The 19,468-nt window shown below is 40.8% G+C and overlaps 1 protein-coding gene across 3 annotated transcripts in view; it reads left to right on the top strand.

Annotated features, from left to right (window-relative positions):
* Tjp2 (tight junction protein 2) overlaps positions 1 to 19,468 on the top strand; it is a 145,813-nt gene that overhangs the window by 49,173 nt on the left and 77,172 nt on the right. For 2 of the 3 annotated variants that reach the window (XM_026389271.2, XM_026389270.2), the window contains exon 1: positions 3,556 to 3,678. The exons of the other annotated variant lie outside the window; for it this stretch is intronic. In XM_026389271.2, the coding sequence (XP_026245056.2) occupies positions 3,619 to 3,678 (60 nt within the window). In that variant the 5' untranslated portion in view covers positions 3,556 to 3,618. Of the gene's footprint in view, positions 1 to 3,555; positions 3,679 to 19,468 lie in introns of those variants that run through there. 3 annotated transcript variants of the gene reach the window in all.

Below are 19,468 nucleotides of genomic sequence, written 5' to 3'. Positions count from 1 at the left end.
ATTACACCCTGAATATTGTCATTCCATGGATAGAACCTGTTCTGATCCTCTCATGCCTCAAACTACACTGATTCTCTGAATAGGCTCATCACCTCCCATGACATCACCTCTCATGACATCACTCTGCTGGTGCATCATGGGTCCCATATTTCTCTACTCAAATAATCCTTAATACCTCATGTAGTAGACACTTTATAAATATTTGTTAAATTACTAAACACCTCCACCTGGATTACCTATATCCCTTCTTTAAGCCCCTCCCAAGATCTCTTCCCACTCTGTTCTCTATTTTGGTCAAAGGCATCTACTTAAGTAAGCCAGTAGAAACCTGAGAGTCACCCTAGGCTCACTTCCCTCTTGTCTCCCAGTATCTAATCAGGCAGGCATTCAGCCTGCTGATCCACTTCCTTAGTTTCTCTTGAGTCTGGCTTGCTTTTGTCTATTGCTGCCTGACCTCATAGCCACATCATCTCTTACATGCTTTCCCACAAGAATGCAGTTTTTGCTGATGGGTATTCTTACTGACACCCATTACCCCCAACTGTGAAATCCATCTTCCAAGAAGCTGACAGAGAGCTCAGTATAAAATGCCAATTTAATCCCACTTTGATAGGAACAACAGCCTCTGCTTGCCTGGGCAGCCTCACCTCCTGGCACCTCAGAAGAAAGTATCTTCATTCCTCATTTCTCCATGTTTTATTTATTGCTCTCACTTGGAGAGCTGTATCCATTATTGTCTCACAAACTTGTACCCACCTCTCCTTTAGAATTATAAGCAAAACTATCTCTTGAAACCCTTCCCTCAACCCCATTTCCCCATCTCAGTAGGGTTGAGGAGCCCCTCCTGAGAGCTTTTAGATCACCCGGAGCCAACTAGGAATCTCAGCACTTATTTACTTGCTGATTACTCTACTGCAGTAGACCCCCTGAGACAGAGGGTTGACAATAGTGCTAGTAGAGTCTTGTTGGGTAGAAGTTCTTTGGATAAACAAATCACAGGAGTGAGTTTTAAAATGTGTAATCTAGGGCTGGGGCGATAGCTCAGTGGTAGAGTGCTTGCCTAGCACATGAGAGGCCCTGGGTTCGATCCTGAGCACCACATACAAATGAATAAATAGAATAAAGGTATTAAAAAAATTCCTTCCTTTAAAAAATGTTATCCTATATTTAAAAAAAAATGTGTAATCCCACATTGTAGTACTATGGACTAATAAATTAGTTTTCCAAAGAGCTGCATAGATTCATACTGCCATTGGCAAAACCAGTGTTATCAATTCAAACAAGTTTTCCAACAACTGTTTTTTTTTTTTTTGAATGCTTGCTGTCATGTGATATATACTTGATGGTATTCAAGTATACAAATATGCCATCATTTGGAGTAGTATTGTCTGTGGTGATGGAAATATTCTGAATCTGCACTGTCCAATATGTAGCCATTGGCCACATTGTGGCTATTGATTTTTTTTTTTTTTCCCCAATGCTGCTGCTCAAACCCAGGGCCTTGAGCATGGTAGGCAAATGCTGTACCACTGGGCTACATCCCCACCCCATGTGGGCTATTGAGCACTTGAAATGTGATTGATGTGACTCAGAAGCTGAATTTTTCTTTCTTTCTTTTTTTTTTTTTTTTAAAGAGAGAGTGAGAGAGGAGAGAGAGAGAGAGAGAGAGAGAGAGAGAGAGAGAGAGAGAGAGAGAGAGAGAATTTTTAATATTTATTTTTTAGTTGGCGGACACAACATCTTTGTTGGTATGTGGTGCTGAGGATCGAACCCGGGGCGCACGCATGCCAGGCGAGCGCGCTACCGCTTGAGCCACATTCCCAGCCCCATGAATTTTTCATTTCCTTTAATTTTAGTTAATTTAAACTGAAATGTAAATATTGGCAGGTGGCAAGTGCTCATCATAATGGACAATCCAACTTTAGAGAGAAAGAGGGATTCATTCAGCAGGTATAATTGCTACATTCTGGATCTTGTCTACGTTTTAAATGCCAGTGGTATAAACTCACATTACTTAAGGTGTGACCAGTTCACAAGTGCTATCATTATTCTAGTAAGTCAGCACCACCTAATTTGGAAACCATTAAAAAAAAAAAAATAAATATATATATATATATATATATATATATATATATATATATATATATATATACATACACACACATACATACACGCTTAGATCAGGAGAGTAACATTTCACATCAGGAATATGACCAAAATGTCTCAGTAAGGAGACTGAGTTAAAGTAGGAAATGTTACAGTGCATTTTATCCAAAGGCATGCACTTGGTTAGCTACTCCAAAGGAGGCCAGAACCATAACACTTTCAGAGGCATCTGCTGGACTTGTTTTTCCGCATAAACTGCCAAACTTGTTTTGATTAGACAGGAAGTGAAGCAACTTTTCAGAGAGGGATCCCAGCATCTGGATCTCTTCAGGGGGCGGGGGATCCGACCAAACCTTTTACCTTCTACCTTTTACTTGTAGTTTAAGTTGTATTTTGCTTTCCAGTTTAAGGGAAGAGCAGTATAGGCAACACATTTCCAACTTGTTCTTTTACCTTTCAAATCCCAAATTTTGCGCGCGCGCGCGCACACACACACACACACACACACACACACACTCGCACACGATTATGTATGTTCAATCGGTGTAGTTTTGATTCTCTAAATCATTTATATGCACCTAAAATACTTTTATTTAAATTGCACAAAGGGGACTCTGAAACGAATAAATACATCCTGTTGGATTTGAGGAATCCTGCTGGATGAGGCTTTGTGACTTACTACTGTAGCTTTTTATAAGCTGATGACGATGGAGGAGAGATTTCAATCTCTTTATTCGAGTTGTTGGCTATGTTCCAAAGCGGTAACCTGGCGTACATTGTCCCGAAGAGTCCCGTTTTAATATTTAATATGAGCCTCGCATACCTCAGGATTTGGGTAAGCAGTTGAGCTGACAAATTTGGGGAACGAGACTATGTATCGCTGGCCTGGCAGGCCTGGAGACGAGACGGAAAACTTTCGGGGTTTTCCACCTCCTGGCCTTTCTGAGGCCAGTCGTCTCCAAAAAGTGTTTCTACAGGACGGCCATGTGACCTCACGGGGAAAAACCTGCGGACACACAGCCCAGTGTCGCAGGCTCATCCCTATCTCGCCAAACTTGTAGCGCTTCCCGGGCGCGCGCTCAGACCGGACCTGCCGGCTCCAGTGCACGCCGCGGAGCGAACCATCGGGCCAGCCCCGAGGGGGTGCAAGCGGAGGTGCGGCGGGATGCTCAGGCCTCGGAACTCTTATCCGCCGCTGCCGGTTCCTCCGGACCCCAGCCAGGCGTTATGAGTGACCAGGCCTGCCCTAGAGGCCTCGGGCACGCTGCGTAGGAGAGATACCCCTCTGCTCGTTGTCAGGGTGGTAGCGGCCCATTTGAGGGTTTCCCGGGCCGGCGGCAGGCGCAAAAGCGTAGAGCTCTGGCTGGGGGCGGGCCGCGGCGGGAGGAGGGACAAAGGGGTGGGTCCCCGCGTTCTGCACTCAGGCGGCCAGGGCGGCAGGTCGGAGAACTGACCCGCGGCCAGGAGGAGAAGCGGGACCCAGAACTGCGCCCACGCTGGACCTGCGCCGAGATGCCGGTGCGGGGAGACCGCGGGTTTCCACCCCGGCGGGAGCTGTCAGGTTGGCTGCGAGTAAGTCCTCTCTTGAGCTGCGCATTCGGGAGAGGGGTCGGGAGCGTGAGCCGGGGAGCGCGTGGTGGGCTCGGCTCAAGGGTTGCTCTGAAGTTGTTCCCTTTTCGTTGGAGAAAGCTGGCATTCTCCCACCCGGACGCGGAGCGCAGAGAAGGGTAGATTTTGCCGGACCCATTGTGACTCGTGGTCTCCAGGAATCCGGGATCTTTTTCTCTAAAGTCACTTGGATTTGAGATTAAGTCGCAGCTGGAGGAAATGGCTTGAACCCAGGCAGCTCGTGCCTGTCGTCTCCTGCTCTTCCTGTGTTTCCTGCTCTGTTTCAAGGCACACTGTACTTAATGCAAAGTGGCACGTATGGGTCCTTGAGAGGAACTGACAACTCGCTGGGGACCAAACTCCTCATTTTCCTTTTTAACCAGCTGCCTGTGCGTTACAAATAAAAGTTACTTTCCATGGGAATGAATATGGGGTTTTGGAAGAAGCCACAACAAGGGAGTGATGAATGCTTTGTACTCTTGTATTATCTTACCTGTCACCAGTTCCTTTATTTTATGTCTTTATTTGTCAAGTTTCCCCTTCCACACAGTAGTTTATATATTAAGCTATAAATAATCAAGGATTTCAACATTTGTGAAATGTGGACGAACTTGGAAGTGAATACTCCAGCGCTTAGTAATGGAATACAGCCTCCCACCTCTATTTTCGCTTCAGTTCTCAGACAGAGCTGCTTCCCTGGCAGCTGAGTAATAATGGTTGTGGTTTCCCTGAAGTTCCCAGTGGAGAGTCATTCCCTCATAGAAACTGCCCTGTACACTCCTTCCCTCAGCCAGGGAATCCCAGTGGGAGGAGAGAGGCCGGGTCCTTCAACTCTCTAGGTGGTCTGAGCTGGGGGTGCCACCAATCTCTTAGGAAGAACTGGTCCACCGAGGTTCAGGTTATTCCTGGGGTAGACTGTAAGTCAAGCACACCTGGGAAGGATATAGTTAAAAGTGAGAAACTAGTAGTAATAATTGCATTGGTAGTGAAGTGTTATTAGAATACTGCCTAAGAATGTCATTAGCTTATTCGGTAAGTTTTCATACACTGCTCCACTTCAGTGTGGTGAAGACAAAATGGGTCAGAGGCACATGCCTGTACCACACAGACTTGTTGGGGATGCAAGCAGATAGTGAAGTTCAATGAGTGCCATTTAGAAATATGGATGTGGAGCTGTGATACCCTTTGTAGGGGAGACAGGAGAAGGTAAGTGTTTTTACCAAGGCAAAAGTGACTTTTGAAGTGTTTCTTGAGAATTTTCAGAGCTACTGGCAACGATTGATAAAGGTTTTTTTTTTGGTTGTTGTTTTTTTACCAGGGATTAAACCCAGGGGCACTTATCTAGGATCAAATCCACTGAGCCACATCACCAGTCCTTTTTATATTTTATTTAGAGACAGGGGTTCATAGAGTTGCTTAGGGCCTCACTAAGTTGCTGAGGCTGGCTTTGAACTCACAATCCTCCTTCCTCAGCCTCCCAAGACACTGGGATTACAGATGTGTGTGTGTGCCACCATGCATGAACTTTTTTCTTATCCCTGATATGCTCCTGCAACTTTTTTTCTTTTCTTTTTTTTTTTTCCTTCTGGTACTGGGAATTGAATCCAGAGGTACTCCACCACTGAAGCTGCATTCCCAGTTTGTTTTATCTTTTATTCTGAGACAGGGTCTCCTGAAATTCCCCAGACTGGCTGTGAACTTGGAATCCTCCTGCATCAGTCTCCACGGTAGCTGAGATTATAGATGAGCACAAATGCACCCAGCTTCTAGTACACTTTTGAGCTACATTCCCACCCAAACAACTTTTTCAATACCATTCTGCTAATTCTTTTTTTTTTTTTAATTTAGTTTTTAGTTGTAGGTGAACACACACCTTTATTTATTTATTTATTTTTATGTGGTGCTGAGTTGTGAACCCAGTCAGTGCCTCACACATGCTAGGCAAGTGCTCTACCACTTGAGCCACAACCCCAGCCCCCATTCTGTTAATTCTTAATGAGTATTTACTTACTGCTGGTTACTGTAAGGGGATTCAAAGTTGAATAAGTTTTGCTTCGGAGGTCTGTGGACCTGAACATTTTAGACTGTTTTAGACTCTGATCTGTCTCTGTTAGAATTCCTGAGGGTGAGGGAGGGAATATGTAAGATGCATACTCTGCATTTCAGGAATACAACAAAGGGTGGGATTGTCCTCTGTTCACACCTTTCAGGGATTCTTGCTGGGAGGAAAGGGCATTGGAACAGACAACTCCCAATGTAAGCCACTATAGAAAATGGAGTTAGTAATGCCTCCACCTCAGGCCGAGTAAGGACTGAATGAAATGATGCAGAGTGTGTTGGCACAGAGTGGGTGCTAAGTAAAGGGTAGCCAGTCATAGGAACCAAAATAGGTGCTAAAAACCTTTTAAGTGTGGGTGTTAAGTGCAGGGTTTTGGGTTGATAAGGGAGATGAGATCTACAAGTATAGGAGTAGTTGCCAAAGAAAAAAACAAGAAGGAGTTTCACACTGTTTTGAAAGGCTTCTAATACCAGTAACAGAACTTTGGGAGGCGTAGTCATAGAAATTCCTAATGGGGGCTGGAGATGTGGCTCAGCGGTAGCGCGCTCGCCTGGCATGCCTCAGCACCACATACCAACAAAGATGTTGTGTCCGCCGAGAACTAAAAAAAAAAAAAAATAAAAAAAAAAAGAAAAAAGAAATTCCTAATGGTTTGACGTTCCCCACAAACAAGTGAAGTTAGTTTCCCAGTAAACATTCCACCCCACCCTGTACTAGTAAATATTACTATTTTTAAGGGATGCATAGGCTTAAGACTAAATGAATTTTTACATCATCCTCTGGGGAATTCCATTTGCAGTGACTTCTGCCAATATTTGTTTAACTTTTGATCTAGTTTTTTGCACATGGACAAGGTCACAGTCAATCATTTATCTTCAGTGTGAGTGTGAGAACTTTTGGAATATATCTGAATGCAAGGGAGCCAGTGAAATCCCCACCATTAGCTTTTGAGCTTAGCAAGGATTTCTCTCCTTAGAAGGCTTTCTTTTTAGGAGACAGATATCCTGAAATTAGGTGGGGCCTAATTTGTGCACTTGAGTCCTGCATACAATAGTAGTTCTGTCCTTTGAAAAGTCCATGCAGATTTGGTTGGGGAGTGGCATGAGAAGTGGGTGGTGCACAGTGAAGAGTTAGGTAGGGTTAGTAATCACCAAACTTTCAACATACTTCTACCAAATATGACCCATTAGGGAATTCCTTTCCTGATGCTGAAAACAAATCCCATTAAGCAGTTGTGGCTACAGATTGAGAGCTGATTCTCAGTAAAATGCATCACTGATTAAAAGAATAGTCAGCAGTCTAAAAACTGCTGGCCAGGGTGGCCTGGAATCAGCCAGCTTTGGTGTTGGGAGGCTAAGGTGGTTTGAAGTATGGTAATATTTGAGGTATGTCACACAAGACATGAGTGGAAGGAACCAAAATTATCTGAGAATTTATTGAGTTAGTCTGTCAATCCTAAGTTCAAGGATCAAGACCAGAAACAGACTCAAAGGTCAGATTTAACCCCCATTGGGTGGGCTAAACGCAGCAATGTTTGCATGAGCTCTGTTAAGGTTATAAAAACTATATAGGGCCTATTTCACCCCCAAAGGAATTTTTGTGATGATGTGTTTTTAGCAGAAGCCCATATAGCTAACACTTTTATAGGGGTCTAAGGTGGTATGACCATTTAACTTTTAAATAATACTATATAATAGCAATAGGAAGAAGTTTTCAGGCACAAAATCCCATTTTCTAATATTGCAATAGCTAGTTCCAGTTTTGCATGGTACCTTGGAAAGTAGTCACCTGAGCTTGTAGGCTACCTGCATTGTTGGGTAAAAGGCAAAGTTCTGAGTTGGCAAGTGCCTGTTTCCATTTTTTTCTACTTGATCAAGAGATGCACAATGACTATACTAGAGTCCTTGGAGATCCTGCCTAGGCTTGGGCAATGAACGGCAGCCCATACTGGGGACTTTTTGTTTTTGGAGTGCTGGGGATTGAACCCAGGGCCTCAAACTTCTTGTTGCATGGGGATGTTGCAACAACATCTTTTATTCAGTGATGCATTAGTTATGTTACAACTAAGCCACATTTGCAGCCTCCTATTTTTTTTTTTTTTTAAGCTACCAGGGTCTCTAGCATACTCTCTATTGCATCTAAGCCTCATCATCATGGATAACCTGTGAACTCAGAAGAGATACTAAAGACTGTCAATCTCCCCAAATACCTGACCATTTAATTCAGCATTTTCTCCTCCTTTTTTTGCTGTCCTCTAAGCAGTGTTTTATGAAGTGTGGTATACACAGGCTTGCAGGTGGTACTGTGGGGACATATTCTATTTTTCACTGCTTAGGCATGAATATTGTATGTCAGGAGTGAAAACATGAAGCCAGGTACCAAACCCATTCATTTTATGGCTAGATTCCTAGGTTGCTTAGAATGAGCTAAAAATAAGTATTAAGTAGAACAGTTGAGTTTGTTTTAAGAAAAACTGTAAACTGTGGGGATGAATGGTATGAAATATAAAACAAAATTGTGAAGATGATGCCTGACAGCTGCAACTTGGGTAATGCTAAATAAGATAGGGGTGTGGCATTTAGTTCTGGAGAGCTCTAAGTATACTTTGACCACACCTTCAGTAATGTCAGAGATAATGGTTCAGAAAAGCCAGGAAATTTGAAGGTGATGGACTTGGTCTTAAACGTGTATACTAAAAAGTGTGCTGGTTTCAGGAATTTTTATTTCTTTTATTTAAAAAATTTTTTTTTCAGTTCATGCTAGAAGAGTGCTTCACCACCAGGAGACACACCCAGCCAATTTTTGTTTTTTTTCCTGGGGTGCTGGGGATTAAACCCAGGGGTGCTGTACCACTGAGCTCCATCCTTAATCCTTTTTATTTTTTATTTTGAGGGCAGGTCTTGGTAAATTACTTAGGCTAATCTTGAACCTGCGATTCTCCTATTTCCTCAGTAACTGGGATTATAAGTGTACCACCATGTCCGAGTTAGTTTTTATTTTTTGATAGAGCTAATGTTGATCTATAAAAGAGGCTTTAGCAAAGATTGCTCTAGAACTGGAAATCCTGATGTAGAGAACAATTCTGATTTGACCTGGGGGGGAAACAAAAAGACCAGTTAAGATGTACGATGATGTTAGATGCATAAAACAAGAAAACACTGTTTTAATCACCCAAATCTCTAATGGTGTGCCTGTACATGCCCTTTATGAGAAATTCTGAGCTGGTAACTTGTACTTGAGTCATTTTATTTATGTATTTATTTATTTATTTTGATATCGGGGCTTGGACCACTGAGCCACATCTCCATCCTTTTTTATATTTTATTTAGAGACAGGATCTCAGTTGCTAAGTTGCTGAGGCTGGCTTTGAACTTGTGATCCTCTTGTCACAGCCTCCGGAGCTGCTGGGATTAGATATGTGCAAACACACCCAGCTTGAGTCATTTTAAATCAGTGTAGATAACTTTGTTTAGTGCTCTTGCATGATGGTTAAAGCTTTATCAGATGTGTAACCCTAAAAACATAATGAAGCTTTCCTCAACACTTGCATGCCATTGTGTATTACAGACTTGCTGGCCGCAAAAGATACATTGTGTAATAATGAATGTTTATTTTAAGTTTGAGAAGAAAAAGTAAGCCTAACTAGAATATCCATGGATATGGTTTCTACTTAGGTGTCTCTCCTCTCATACTGTTTTGGATGGAGGCAGTAGTGATGTTAGCACTGGTAAAAATAGTCCTGATAGATCCTCTGTGAATAAATTTTCTTTTTTTTGGCGGGGGCAGTGCTGAGGTTGAAGCCAGTTCTGGCAATGTGCTAAGCATGGGCCCTACTACTGAGCTGCACTCCTTGCCCTGTGAATCAAATATTTGTGGTTTTGGAAGCGTGACTGACCAGATTATTTCGAATCATACCATTAATCATGGCCAAGGTCTTATGCCACATCCTTGAATATAATGTTTTCTAAATTTTACTCATATGTGTATGTGAATACAGACTTCAGAATTAATTAATATGGTCATTATTATTTCTATTGTAGACTTTAATCAACCATACAAAATATATGCATTATGCTTATGTGGAAACAAATGGCATGAACTATGGAAATTTTAATTTTCTCTGCCTCATTTCATGGACACCCTGTATTCCTATGGGCCTAAATTTATGAGTTGGTGAAAAATCAGAGGCCTTTGGAGGGAATGTTTGTAATGCCTTGTGGGAGAGAATTATTGGGACAGTCGTTCCTTTGGTAGTAAATAATGATTAAAAATATTTACATTTTTTGCCAGTTGTGGTTCAGATAGAGCTTTGATAGAATTGGAGAACATTGCCGGTACTTTAAATTTGTCCCTGGAGTTGAAAGTGAACAGGGAAATAATGCTTTCTAGTCATCTGGAGGAATTAGTGAACCACTCCAGAATGTGTGCCTTTTAGCAGCATTGTTCTTCCCAGGAGGAAATAATGTTCCAGATGTAGCTAGTTGTTTCCACTTGCTGACAGCCATTTCTTACGACATTATTAAAGGAAGTGCTGTGGAGTTGTGCAGGTGAAGTGTCTGACCTTTTACCTTACATGGATAGCTGTACCTGAGAACCTGGGTGGGTGGAGTTTCACCCGGGAAAGAAGGAGTCAATAACACGTGCTTCCTGGCAAGTGCTCCTCCTTCAAACCTTACAAGACTGTTTCTAAATATATCTGCAAGGCAGAATAAAATTATTTGAGGGAATGAATGAGCAAAACTAGCATTTCTGGTTTTGGAAGAAAAAAAATGAATCATGGAGAAGGAACTTCCTGGTGAGCTGAGTTTCAGGAGCCTGCTTCCTCCCTTACCCTTCTTCAGAAAGGCGGAGCCAGTTACTTTCTTGCCTGGGGATTGGTTAGTGTGCACCTCCCAGTGTTTATTCTAGCTCTTATCAAGTCGGCTTCATGCCACTAGTCACTTCCCTTTAGTGGTGAGCCACTCCCAGGTCTGAGTCATCCTGGTAAGCCCAGAGGTTGTCAGAGCCCAAATCCACAAAGTACTTAAGGATGTTGACTTGATTTGGGAAAGCTTGTAGCATCAACTAGGATGAGTCAAAGACTAATTGAGAGTTTAGAAGAGTGAATTCCTTACATTTATGTAGTGAGTGGATGATAGTTTGCGAGCAAAATTCCTACCAAAAAATGTTTACTTTAGATAACATTTTTGTAATGGTATAGAAACAGTATCAGCTACACCATTAATTAACTGGGTGACTTTATCAAAATCTCTGCTTAAACTCTAATCTTCAGTTTTTTAGTTATATTTGATGTTTTTTTTAAAGATTGTTGTGGTTTTTTATACCTTTATTTTATTTATTTTTTTTCATGTGGTGCTGAGGATTGAACCAAGTGCCTCAAACATGTGAGGCAAGCACTCTACTCTTGAGCCCCAGCCCCAGCCCTAGCCCCTATTTGATGCTTTTTTAAAAAAAATTTATTTTATTGGGTACTGGGGATTGAACCAGGGGTGTTTAACCATTAAGCCACATCTCCAGCCCTTTCTATTTTTAATTTAGTTTAATTTATTTAGATACTGGGGATTGAACCAAGGGGTACTTAACCACTGAGCCACATCTCCAGCCCATTTTATTTATTTATTTATTTTGAGAAAGGGTCTCACTAAGTTGCATAGAGGCCTCACTAAGTTCCTGACGCTGGCCTCAAACTTGTGATCTTCCTGCCTCAGCCTTCCCAGTTGCTGGAATTACAGATGTGCACCAATAGGCCCAGCTGATGATGGTCTCTAAATTCTTTATTCTGCGTGCTCTGAGTGCTTAGTGTAAAGCCTAGAGAACATTCTGAAAATTTTCTGTTGGCTCTAAGAGTGCTTCCTTGCTCCTTCAACAATTTTAAGTTTGTTTCCTTTTATTTATTTATTTTTTCTTTAAAAAAGAGGTTCAGTGGATTCTTTCTGAGAGGCATTAGAAAAAACAAACAAACAAAACAAAACAAAACTGGGAACCCCAAAATGATAGTTGTTTAACTCAAGAAGTGATGGAATACAACACAGTGAATCTCATCATTGTGTATATCCACAAGACTGGGTTCTAAATAGAATAAGATATATTTCATGCTTGTATAATTACATCAGAATGGACTCTACTATCATGTATAACTAAAAAGAACCAGTATTAAAAAAAAAAAGGTGATGGAAACATCTATTATTTAGTTGCAGCTTAAATAATGTACTATCGAAGCTCAGCTGGATTATCTTACTTACCGCGCAGTCCAGGCCAGCACCACAACAATCTTGCATAGCTTCTTGAGAAACTTTCTTCATTTTCTTCCTTTCTATTCTCCCCAGTAAAAGCTGCATACTGGGGGGCTTCTCACAGCCCTTTCTTTTGCCCACAGAATTCTCCCCCAGGGACCACATTTTCTTAGCATGAGCATGGAAGGGGAGGTGGGCCTGGAATTGGGAGCTCTTTCAGGATCTTTACAAACAGGCTGAAGTTCAGCCTCCTGTTCACCATCCTCAAACTCTGTTCATGGACTCCTGGGAGAGCACTTGCTGTCACTGAGTTTCAGCCTTACTTATCAGGCACATGCAAACTTTTCAGTACAACTTCAGACCGAGCCACTTTGCCTTCTTGAGCTGCTCTGTTTAGTGTCAGGGTGAGTTTTAAGAGGGGAGAGAGATTTGTGGCATCTCAGACATCCATTGAAATTTTCCAGAAATGGAACTGAAAAACATTTGTGCTTTTCCTTCTGGTGTTATTGTTAGAGTCTAAAAACAGGCAAGTGGTGACATATTGAAATGAAGAGACCCTAAGTTCCTCTTGAACACTTTTGTGGCTACCTTCCTAGCAGAGCCTAAATGTAAATTTAAAAAATTTTTTTAAAAACATTTTTTGTAGTACTGGGGATTAAACCCAGGGCTTCACATGTCAGCCAAGTATTCTATCTCTGAGTTACATTCCTAACACCCACCCACCTCTTTAAATTTTTTTTTCTCATATTTTTTATTGGTGCATTATAGTTGTACATAATGGAGGGATTTGTTGTTAGATATTCATACCTGCATACATTACAACAATAGAGTTTGACCACTATTACTCCACAGCACTTCCCTGCTCCCTCCCTCTCACTTCTTGGTCTCTTTGTTCCTTTTGATTTTCATGAGAAATCTGCCTCCCCCATATACCTTTCTTTTCCTTTTTCCTTTCTAGCTACTGAATTTGAGAGAAAACCATACAACTCTTGGCCTTCTGAGTTTGACTTATTTTGCTTAACAGAATGGCCTCTAGTTCCATCCATTTTCCTGCAAATTATATAATTTCATTTTTCTTTGTGGCTGAATAAAACTCCATTGTGTATATACATGTCACATTTTCTTTATCCATTCATCCATTGATGGACTGCTAGACTGGTTCCATAGTTTGGCTATTGTGAATTGTGCTGCTATAAACATGGGTATGTGCATATCACTGTAGTAAGGTGACTTTAATTCTTCAGGATAAATACAGAGGAGTGGTGTAGCTGGATCATAGAGTGATTATTCCATATCTAGTCTTTTGAGGAACCGCTATACTGATTTCCATAGTGGTTGTACTGATTTACAATTGTACCGACAGTGTAAAAGTGTTCCTCTTTTTCCATATCCTCTCCAGAACTGATTATTATTTATATTGTTATTTTTTGGTACCAGAGGATTGAACCCAGAAGTGCTTAACCACTGAGCCACATCCCCAGCCCTTTTTATATTTTATTTAAAGTCTCACTGAGTTACTTAGGGCCTCACCAAGTTGTTGAGGCTGGCTTTGAACTCCTTATCCTCTTGCCTCAGCCTCCCAAGTTGCTGGGATTATAGGGTTGCACCATCATGCCTGACTATTATTAGTATTGTTGATCATTGCCATTCTGACTGGTCCCTTTTATTTTATTTTTTTATTTATTTGTATTGGGGACTGAACCCAGGAGTACATAACCACTGAGTCACATTCCAGTCCTTTTTATTTTTTTTATTTTGAGTTTCTCAGAGCCTCACTAGGTTGCTGAGGCTGGCTTTGAACTCAAGATCCTCCTGCCTTAGCCTCCCAAGTTGCTGGAATTTCAGGGGTACACCACTGCGCCCGGTACTGGCTTAAACTTTATCTTGAGCTAAGTTACCCAAGATGGCCCCCAACTTTCAATTCATTTATCTTAGCCTCCCAAGTAGCTGGAATTACAGACATGAAACACCTTGCCTCATTTGTTTATTTACTTATTTTTTTTTGGTTCTGGGGATGGAAACCCAGGGTTTTATACATCCTATATAATGCTACTGAGTTAACATGCCTAGCTCTAAATGCAAATTTTAGTCAAAGGTTCAGGAGATATATATTTTCAGTCTACTTACACTAGTTAAAGCACAGTTTAGCAGATGACTCTGGGAAGTGGAGGGTCAGGAAAGAGCAAAAGAAGTAGACGGAATTCACCATCAGCTGTTATTAAAAAAATGCATCTGAAATGTCTCCACTGAGAGTTTTTTCTCAGAGAAACAGTAGTACCTCTGGTCTGTCTTCTCATCCTTACTCAGAGTGACGCATTTTCTGTTATAAATTTTATGGTATTTTATTATAGTATAGTTTAAATACAAATTTATTTAAATTTATATTTCAATATCAAGTGGAGAGCTGGATGAATTTTTTTTTTTTTTTTTGCGTTCTGCTTTTTGGTGCCAAAACTCAGGAATTTTTTTTGTGTGTGTGTGCGCGTGCGTGTGTGTGTTTGAAAGCAAATGAAAGTGAATACAAAAAGAAAGGAAACAGAGACAGACCTCAACAGATCAGCATCACTGATCTGTTGGAGAGATACATTTACAAGGGGAAAATGGCAACAGGCTACAACAAGTATCTGAGTTCTATAGGGTTTAGCAGGGCCAGGTCATGGGAGGAGTTGGTCAGTTACTTTTGGCGGGCTCACTTTTGGTTGGCAGGAGGATTTGGGCAGATCAGGGAGATTGCAACAAGTAAGACTCCTTAGCTCCTTTTTTCTCCAAGGGTTTTGGAGATCTTCCATTTCCTTCATTCTAGGTTCTAGAAGAGGTATAATGAGTTGGGGTGACCTCATCATATCTGGGTATTTCCTGCTGAGAAGAGGTATCACTGGGACATCTTCTAGAGTCTGAAGGAGGAACATAGCATTCACGTGTTCTTGGATGGTGGCCCTGAAGATGGTAGAGGCACATTCTGTTAGAAACCTCTGGACAAGATTAATGAAACATGAAAGAAGGGAGAGAAATAGATCAGGGGAATGGGGGTCATAATGGGCCAAACCAGGTCGGAAGTCCTCCCCACTACCGAGGGGAGGAGGAGATATTTGCTAGGTTAGCAGCTTGTTCTTTAGCTTTCTCATCTTATCCTTTACTATTCCTGACTTATTAACATAGTGTCAACCTTCTTCCCAGAGGAAGAGACAGAGGCCACCTCAGTCTGTACTAAGGAGATCTAGGACCCGATGATTTTGTGGGATGACAGATGCCAGGGAATCTGACTTTGTAAAGCCAGCACTGAATCAGATATCACTGTTGGATATCTTCAATAGGTGGTTGTGACAACTTTTTATAGTAGTGAATAGAGGTTCCTAATCTCACTCCCCTGTGCCAGTATCTCTAGCCCTGTGAATAAGGGAATGAACTGAAGGGCTCCCTTGTGTCTGGTGGACACTGTTATCGGGATAGGCAAACTTTGGTTGTTAGGTATAAAACATCAATTTGAGGAATAAACAAGACCAAGGTACAGATACCAGTCTTATCTTTGGTAGGCAGGGGTAAATCTGAGTCTCACAAAGGAAAAATGTCTCAGAATTGAGGATAGGGGCATCAGGGCTGTGGGGCTGACACAGTGTATGTCTTAAGTTCCATTAAAAGAACTATATATAGTCTTGTCTTTTACATGCCCAGGTATGGCTGTACTTTAGTTATAACTGTTTTTGCTACTTGTTTAAGACTAAGCTGGTCAAATTGACCTTGTTCCCTCAGGGGGTCACTCTTGGGAACTTGAGGGCAGCCTCTTAGCTCCTTTAGTGCCATCTGCCAAGGTGGATCAGGGTCTCCTTGACCATGTGGCTTCTCTTGGTCATCTCCAATGACTCTCCTCTTGGCACTGGTTGGCTTTCTGTTCTCCAGGGTCTCATTGATGTCCCTGATTGGGAGGTCATGTGGCCCAGATTCACAAAGCCCTTAGAGAACTCCTCTTGTTCCCTGGGTTTGAGCTGACTCAGAGGTCAAGAGCCAAATGTTGGCTATTTTCTCTTTTTTGGCCCTTTTATTTCCTTGACTTTAGTCTGTAAGCTTTGTTCTTAAACATGCAGCAAGTCAGTTTCAGTGTTAAAGTAAGATTACTGAGTTTTACCTTTAAAGTCTATAACTTTATAGTTATTTACCACTTCTGTTTAATTGGGTCAGTATTAGTACTGGAAATTAGCCTTACATCATCCTGTCTGTCCTGTAGGTGATGGCCTGTTATCTCAAATTAACTTAGATTGTTATATTAGAAGTTGTACTTCTGTAAGGCACTAAAAGAAAGATAACAGTTAAGGTTTATAGGGAAAATACAAACTGAAATTAACAAGAGTAAAAACATATTTAGTTTGTGTAATAACTATTATTAACTAAGAAACATAACTTTTGTAATCCCAAACCTTTAAACTTTAGTTTGAAGAACACCAGCTTGATAAAATGTTCTTTTAAACTTTATACTTATATACTTGGAAGATACTGACAAAGAAGCCAGTAACAGTTCCATGTTTACACTGATGTTCTTATATTAAACATCTTTAACTTTCAAAGTTTAGAATCTGTAATGTAGCGTAATACTCTAAAAGAACAGTTGTTGTTTTTTTTTTTTTAACTAGAGTTGTATACACCCTAATTCCTTTAAGACTAGTTTCTATGTAAATAGTAAAACTTAACAGATACAAGAAATTTGATGTGGTGTTAAATCTAATTTACTAATTTTTAACTGTAAAATCCAAGATATCAGACAAGTTTCCTGTTGAAGAAAAATCTTAGAAATAATTGGTAAGGGCTGGGGATGTGGCTCAAGTGGTAGCGCGCTCGCCTCGCATGCGTGCGGCCCGGGTTCGATCCTCAGCACCACATACAAACAAAGATGTTGTGTCTGCCGAAAACTAAAAAAAAAAAAATAAATAAATATTAAAAATTAAAAAAAAAAAAGAAATAATTGGTATGGCATTCTAGACATTTTGTAGAAACCAACACTCTGTTAATTGTCTGACCACTTAGAAAACCTTGGGTTAGTAATTTTAAAGGCATCTTTACTCTCATCTGTTTACCTTATTTAAATTGAACTTTTAAAGTAACATGAACTAAAAGGTATTTGGAGCCTTTTATCTTTAAAATTTTAATTTATGAGTGCTCATTTATCTATACGCCAATTTTGATAACCATGCACATGGTATGTGGACACAAGCATATATGTAGTCACAAAAACACAATACACCGGTGGGAATTCATACATAAAATAGAAAGGAAACCAAGATCTTGTAGCTGTTTGTAGGTAGATCTCCACAGGTAGGAGGCAAAGCTACAGATGTTTATTAAAGCCTCTCTTAGATTTAAATTGTTAGAAATTAAAATAGAGCTTATCAGACTTTCACATTATGACTTATACAGATTCTTGTATAGTTGGAAATGCTAGGTGTAAAGTATAACAGTCATGGTAGTCACTGAGATTCAGGTGGCCACTTATCCTCAATGGCTATCAGATTTATTCCCAACATCACTGTGTCTATGTCCTTTTTTTTTAGGATTTTTGTAAAAGGAGATTCTCCAGTGTATTTGCGAGCTAACTTAAAAATTTGGCCTCTGATTAATGACAGAGTATCAAAACCTCTAAAGTTAGATAAAATAGACTGACCAGAAAAATATTTTTAATGTAGGCAGACAGAATCAAATTGAATTCACCATAAAACCATAAGTTCAAAAACATAATTAAAAAAAAAAAAGAAAAGCAAAACAGAGTTCTAAATAAAATGACATGGCCATAATTAAAGGAGCATGCAGAACATCTTTATCAGATCACAGTGTACTTTTGGCTCAGATTAGAGACAGTTTGGATATTGAAAGAATGAGAAAGCCCTGGAATTCTTAGGTAAAGATTCTCAGGTAAAGAAGACTTGTATATATGAAAACATTCCATCTTCCCTCCCTGTGCTGTAGTGTTTAGGGAGGGACTTGTTAAGAAAGCAGCATGATAGAGTGCTAAGAGGAGATAAGATAGCCAGCCATCTAGGTCTCACAAGCAGCTTGGATATAAAAGTGACACTTTTTTTTTTTTTTTTCCTTTTGGTCTCTAACCAGTTTTGGGCAATCACCTCTGTAAGCCTTGTAAGACTTGCAAGTTCTGCAAGCCTTAGAGATAGAAATCTTGGAGATAGAGAAGTTAAGAAGTCAGGGAAGCTCTGTTTTCAGTTTGAGAAGCAAAACTTCATACATAGGGCACTTTAACCATTTTATGGTTATAAATGATTTATAAAATGAGTTTCATAAGGTGTATTCTATAGTTTATGTTTCTTCCTGAGACCCTTTTTCATTTCCCTAGTTGGTAATCAGGTTAGGTTGGATGTGGAAAATTATTAGGCATCTCCTTTATCTCAACTGTGATTTGGTCATCCCCTACTTTTGAGGACAAGGCTCCTCTCTGAACAACAACAACAACAACAACAAACCAGAAGGTAACATGGGCATCTGTGTGGAGAACAGTTTCTCTTTGGCTAGGGGCTATCTCCCCAATCCCACAGCCTCTAGGGGTCAGCAGTTTCTGCCTTTCCTTTCATGACCTCTGGCGGGGACCTCACTCAGAATGGAGGATACTAACTTCATGATAACTGTTTTTTAATTTAAAAGGAGGACATTTGCCAGCTAGTTGTCCCCTTAAAATTTCTTACATGTTCCCTTTGTCCTTTTGAGGTCTCATACTCACAGGACCATGATTTCATATTATGCTCCTCAATTTGAAGTGGGAGGTAGCCTGTTAGTGCTCTGGGTGATATCTCCACTAAAGAAAATGAATAATTTGGATTCCTGAGCTAGGACAAATGCAGGGTAGTTTTACTTTAATTGACTGAGACGGATTTTCTGCTTTTTTTTTTTTTTCCTATCAGATGAGGGGAGTACAGAAGAAAATATGTTTTATGAGAGTCTAGAGAAGATAGTCTAATTTTTAAGCTAGGGGTGCTCTTTCTTGAGAATCTCTCATAATGTGTCCCTGTTTAAGAGGCAGACAGTGTGGACAGAACTGGGGTGGAAGCATTGCTGAAGAGGGAGAGATTGCTTGGCTCACTCTCTGGGGACTAATGATTCACCTCTTTCCTAAAGACCTCAGATCAGACTGAGATTTCATCTCAGGATCCAAGATCCATTAGGCGAGGGTGCCCTCCACTATTGGGCCAAGTCGGTCAGAAAAAGAGATACAGATAATGGTTGATATTTGGTACTCCTGAGGGCTGTCAGGGTCAGATTTGGGTCATGAGACCTTTGTGCAGCACCAGGAGGTGGCCCTGGCCAGTGCCTTCAGTTGTCTCTAGTCTTCCTCTGTCCTACACACCAAATTTCTCCCACAGAAAAGAAACTGAGCAAATCAGGACCGACATTCCCAACACTGGGTTGAAGGAGGATCTAACCCACTCACCTCTTGACTTTTGACTGACATTAGGGTGACATCAGACTT

Source organism: Urocitellus parryii, chromosome 4, assembly GCF_045843805.1.
Source record: "Urocitellus parryii isolate mUroPar1 chromosome 4, mUroPar1.hap1, whole genome shotgun sequence".
Lineage (NCBI taxonomy): Eukaryota > Metazoa > Chordata > Mammalia > Rodentia > Sciuridae > Urocitellus > Urocitellus parryii.
This window is presented reverse-complemented; position numbering and strand designations above follow the sequence as displayed.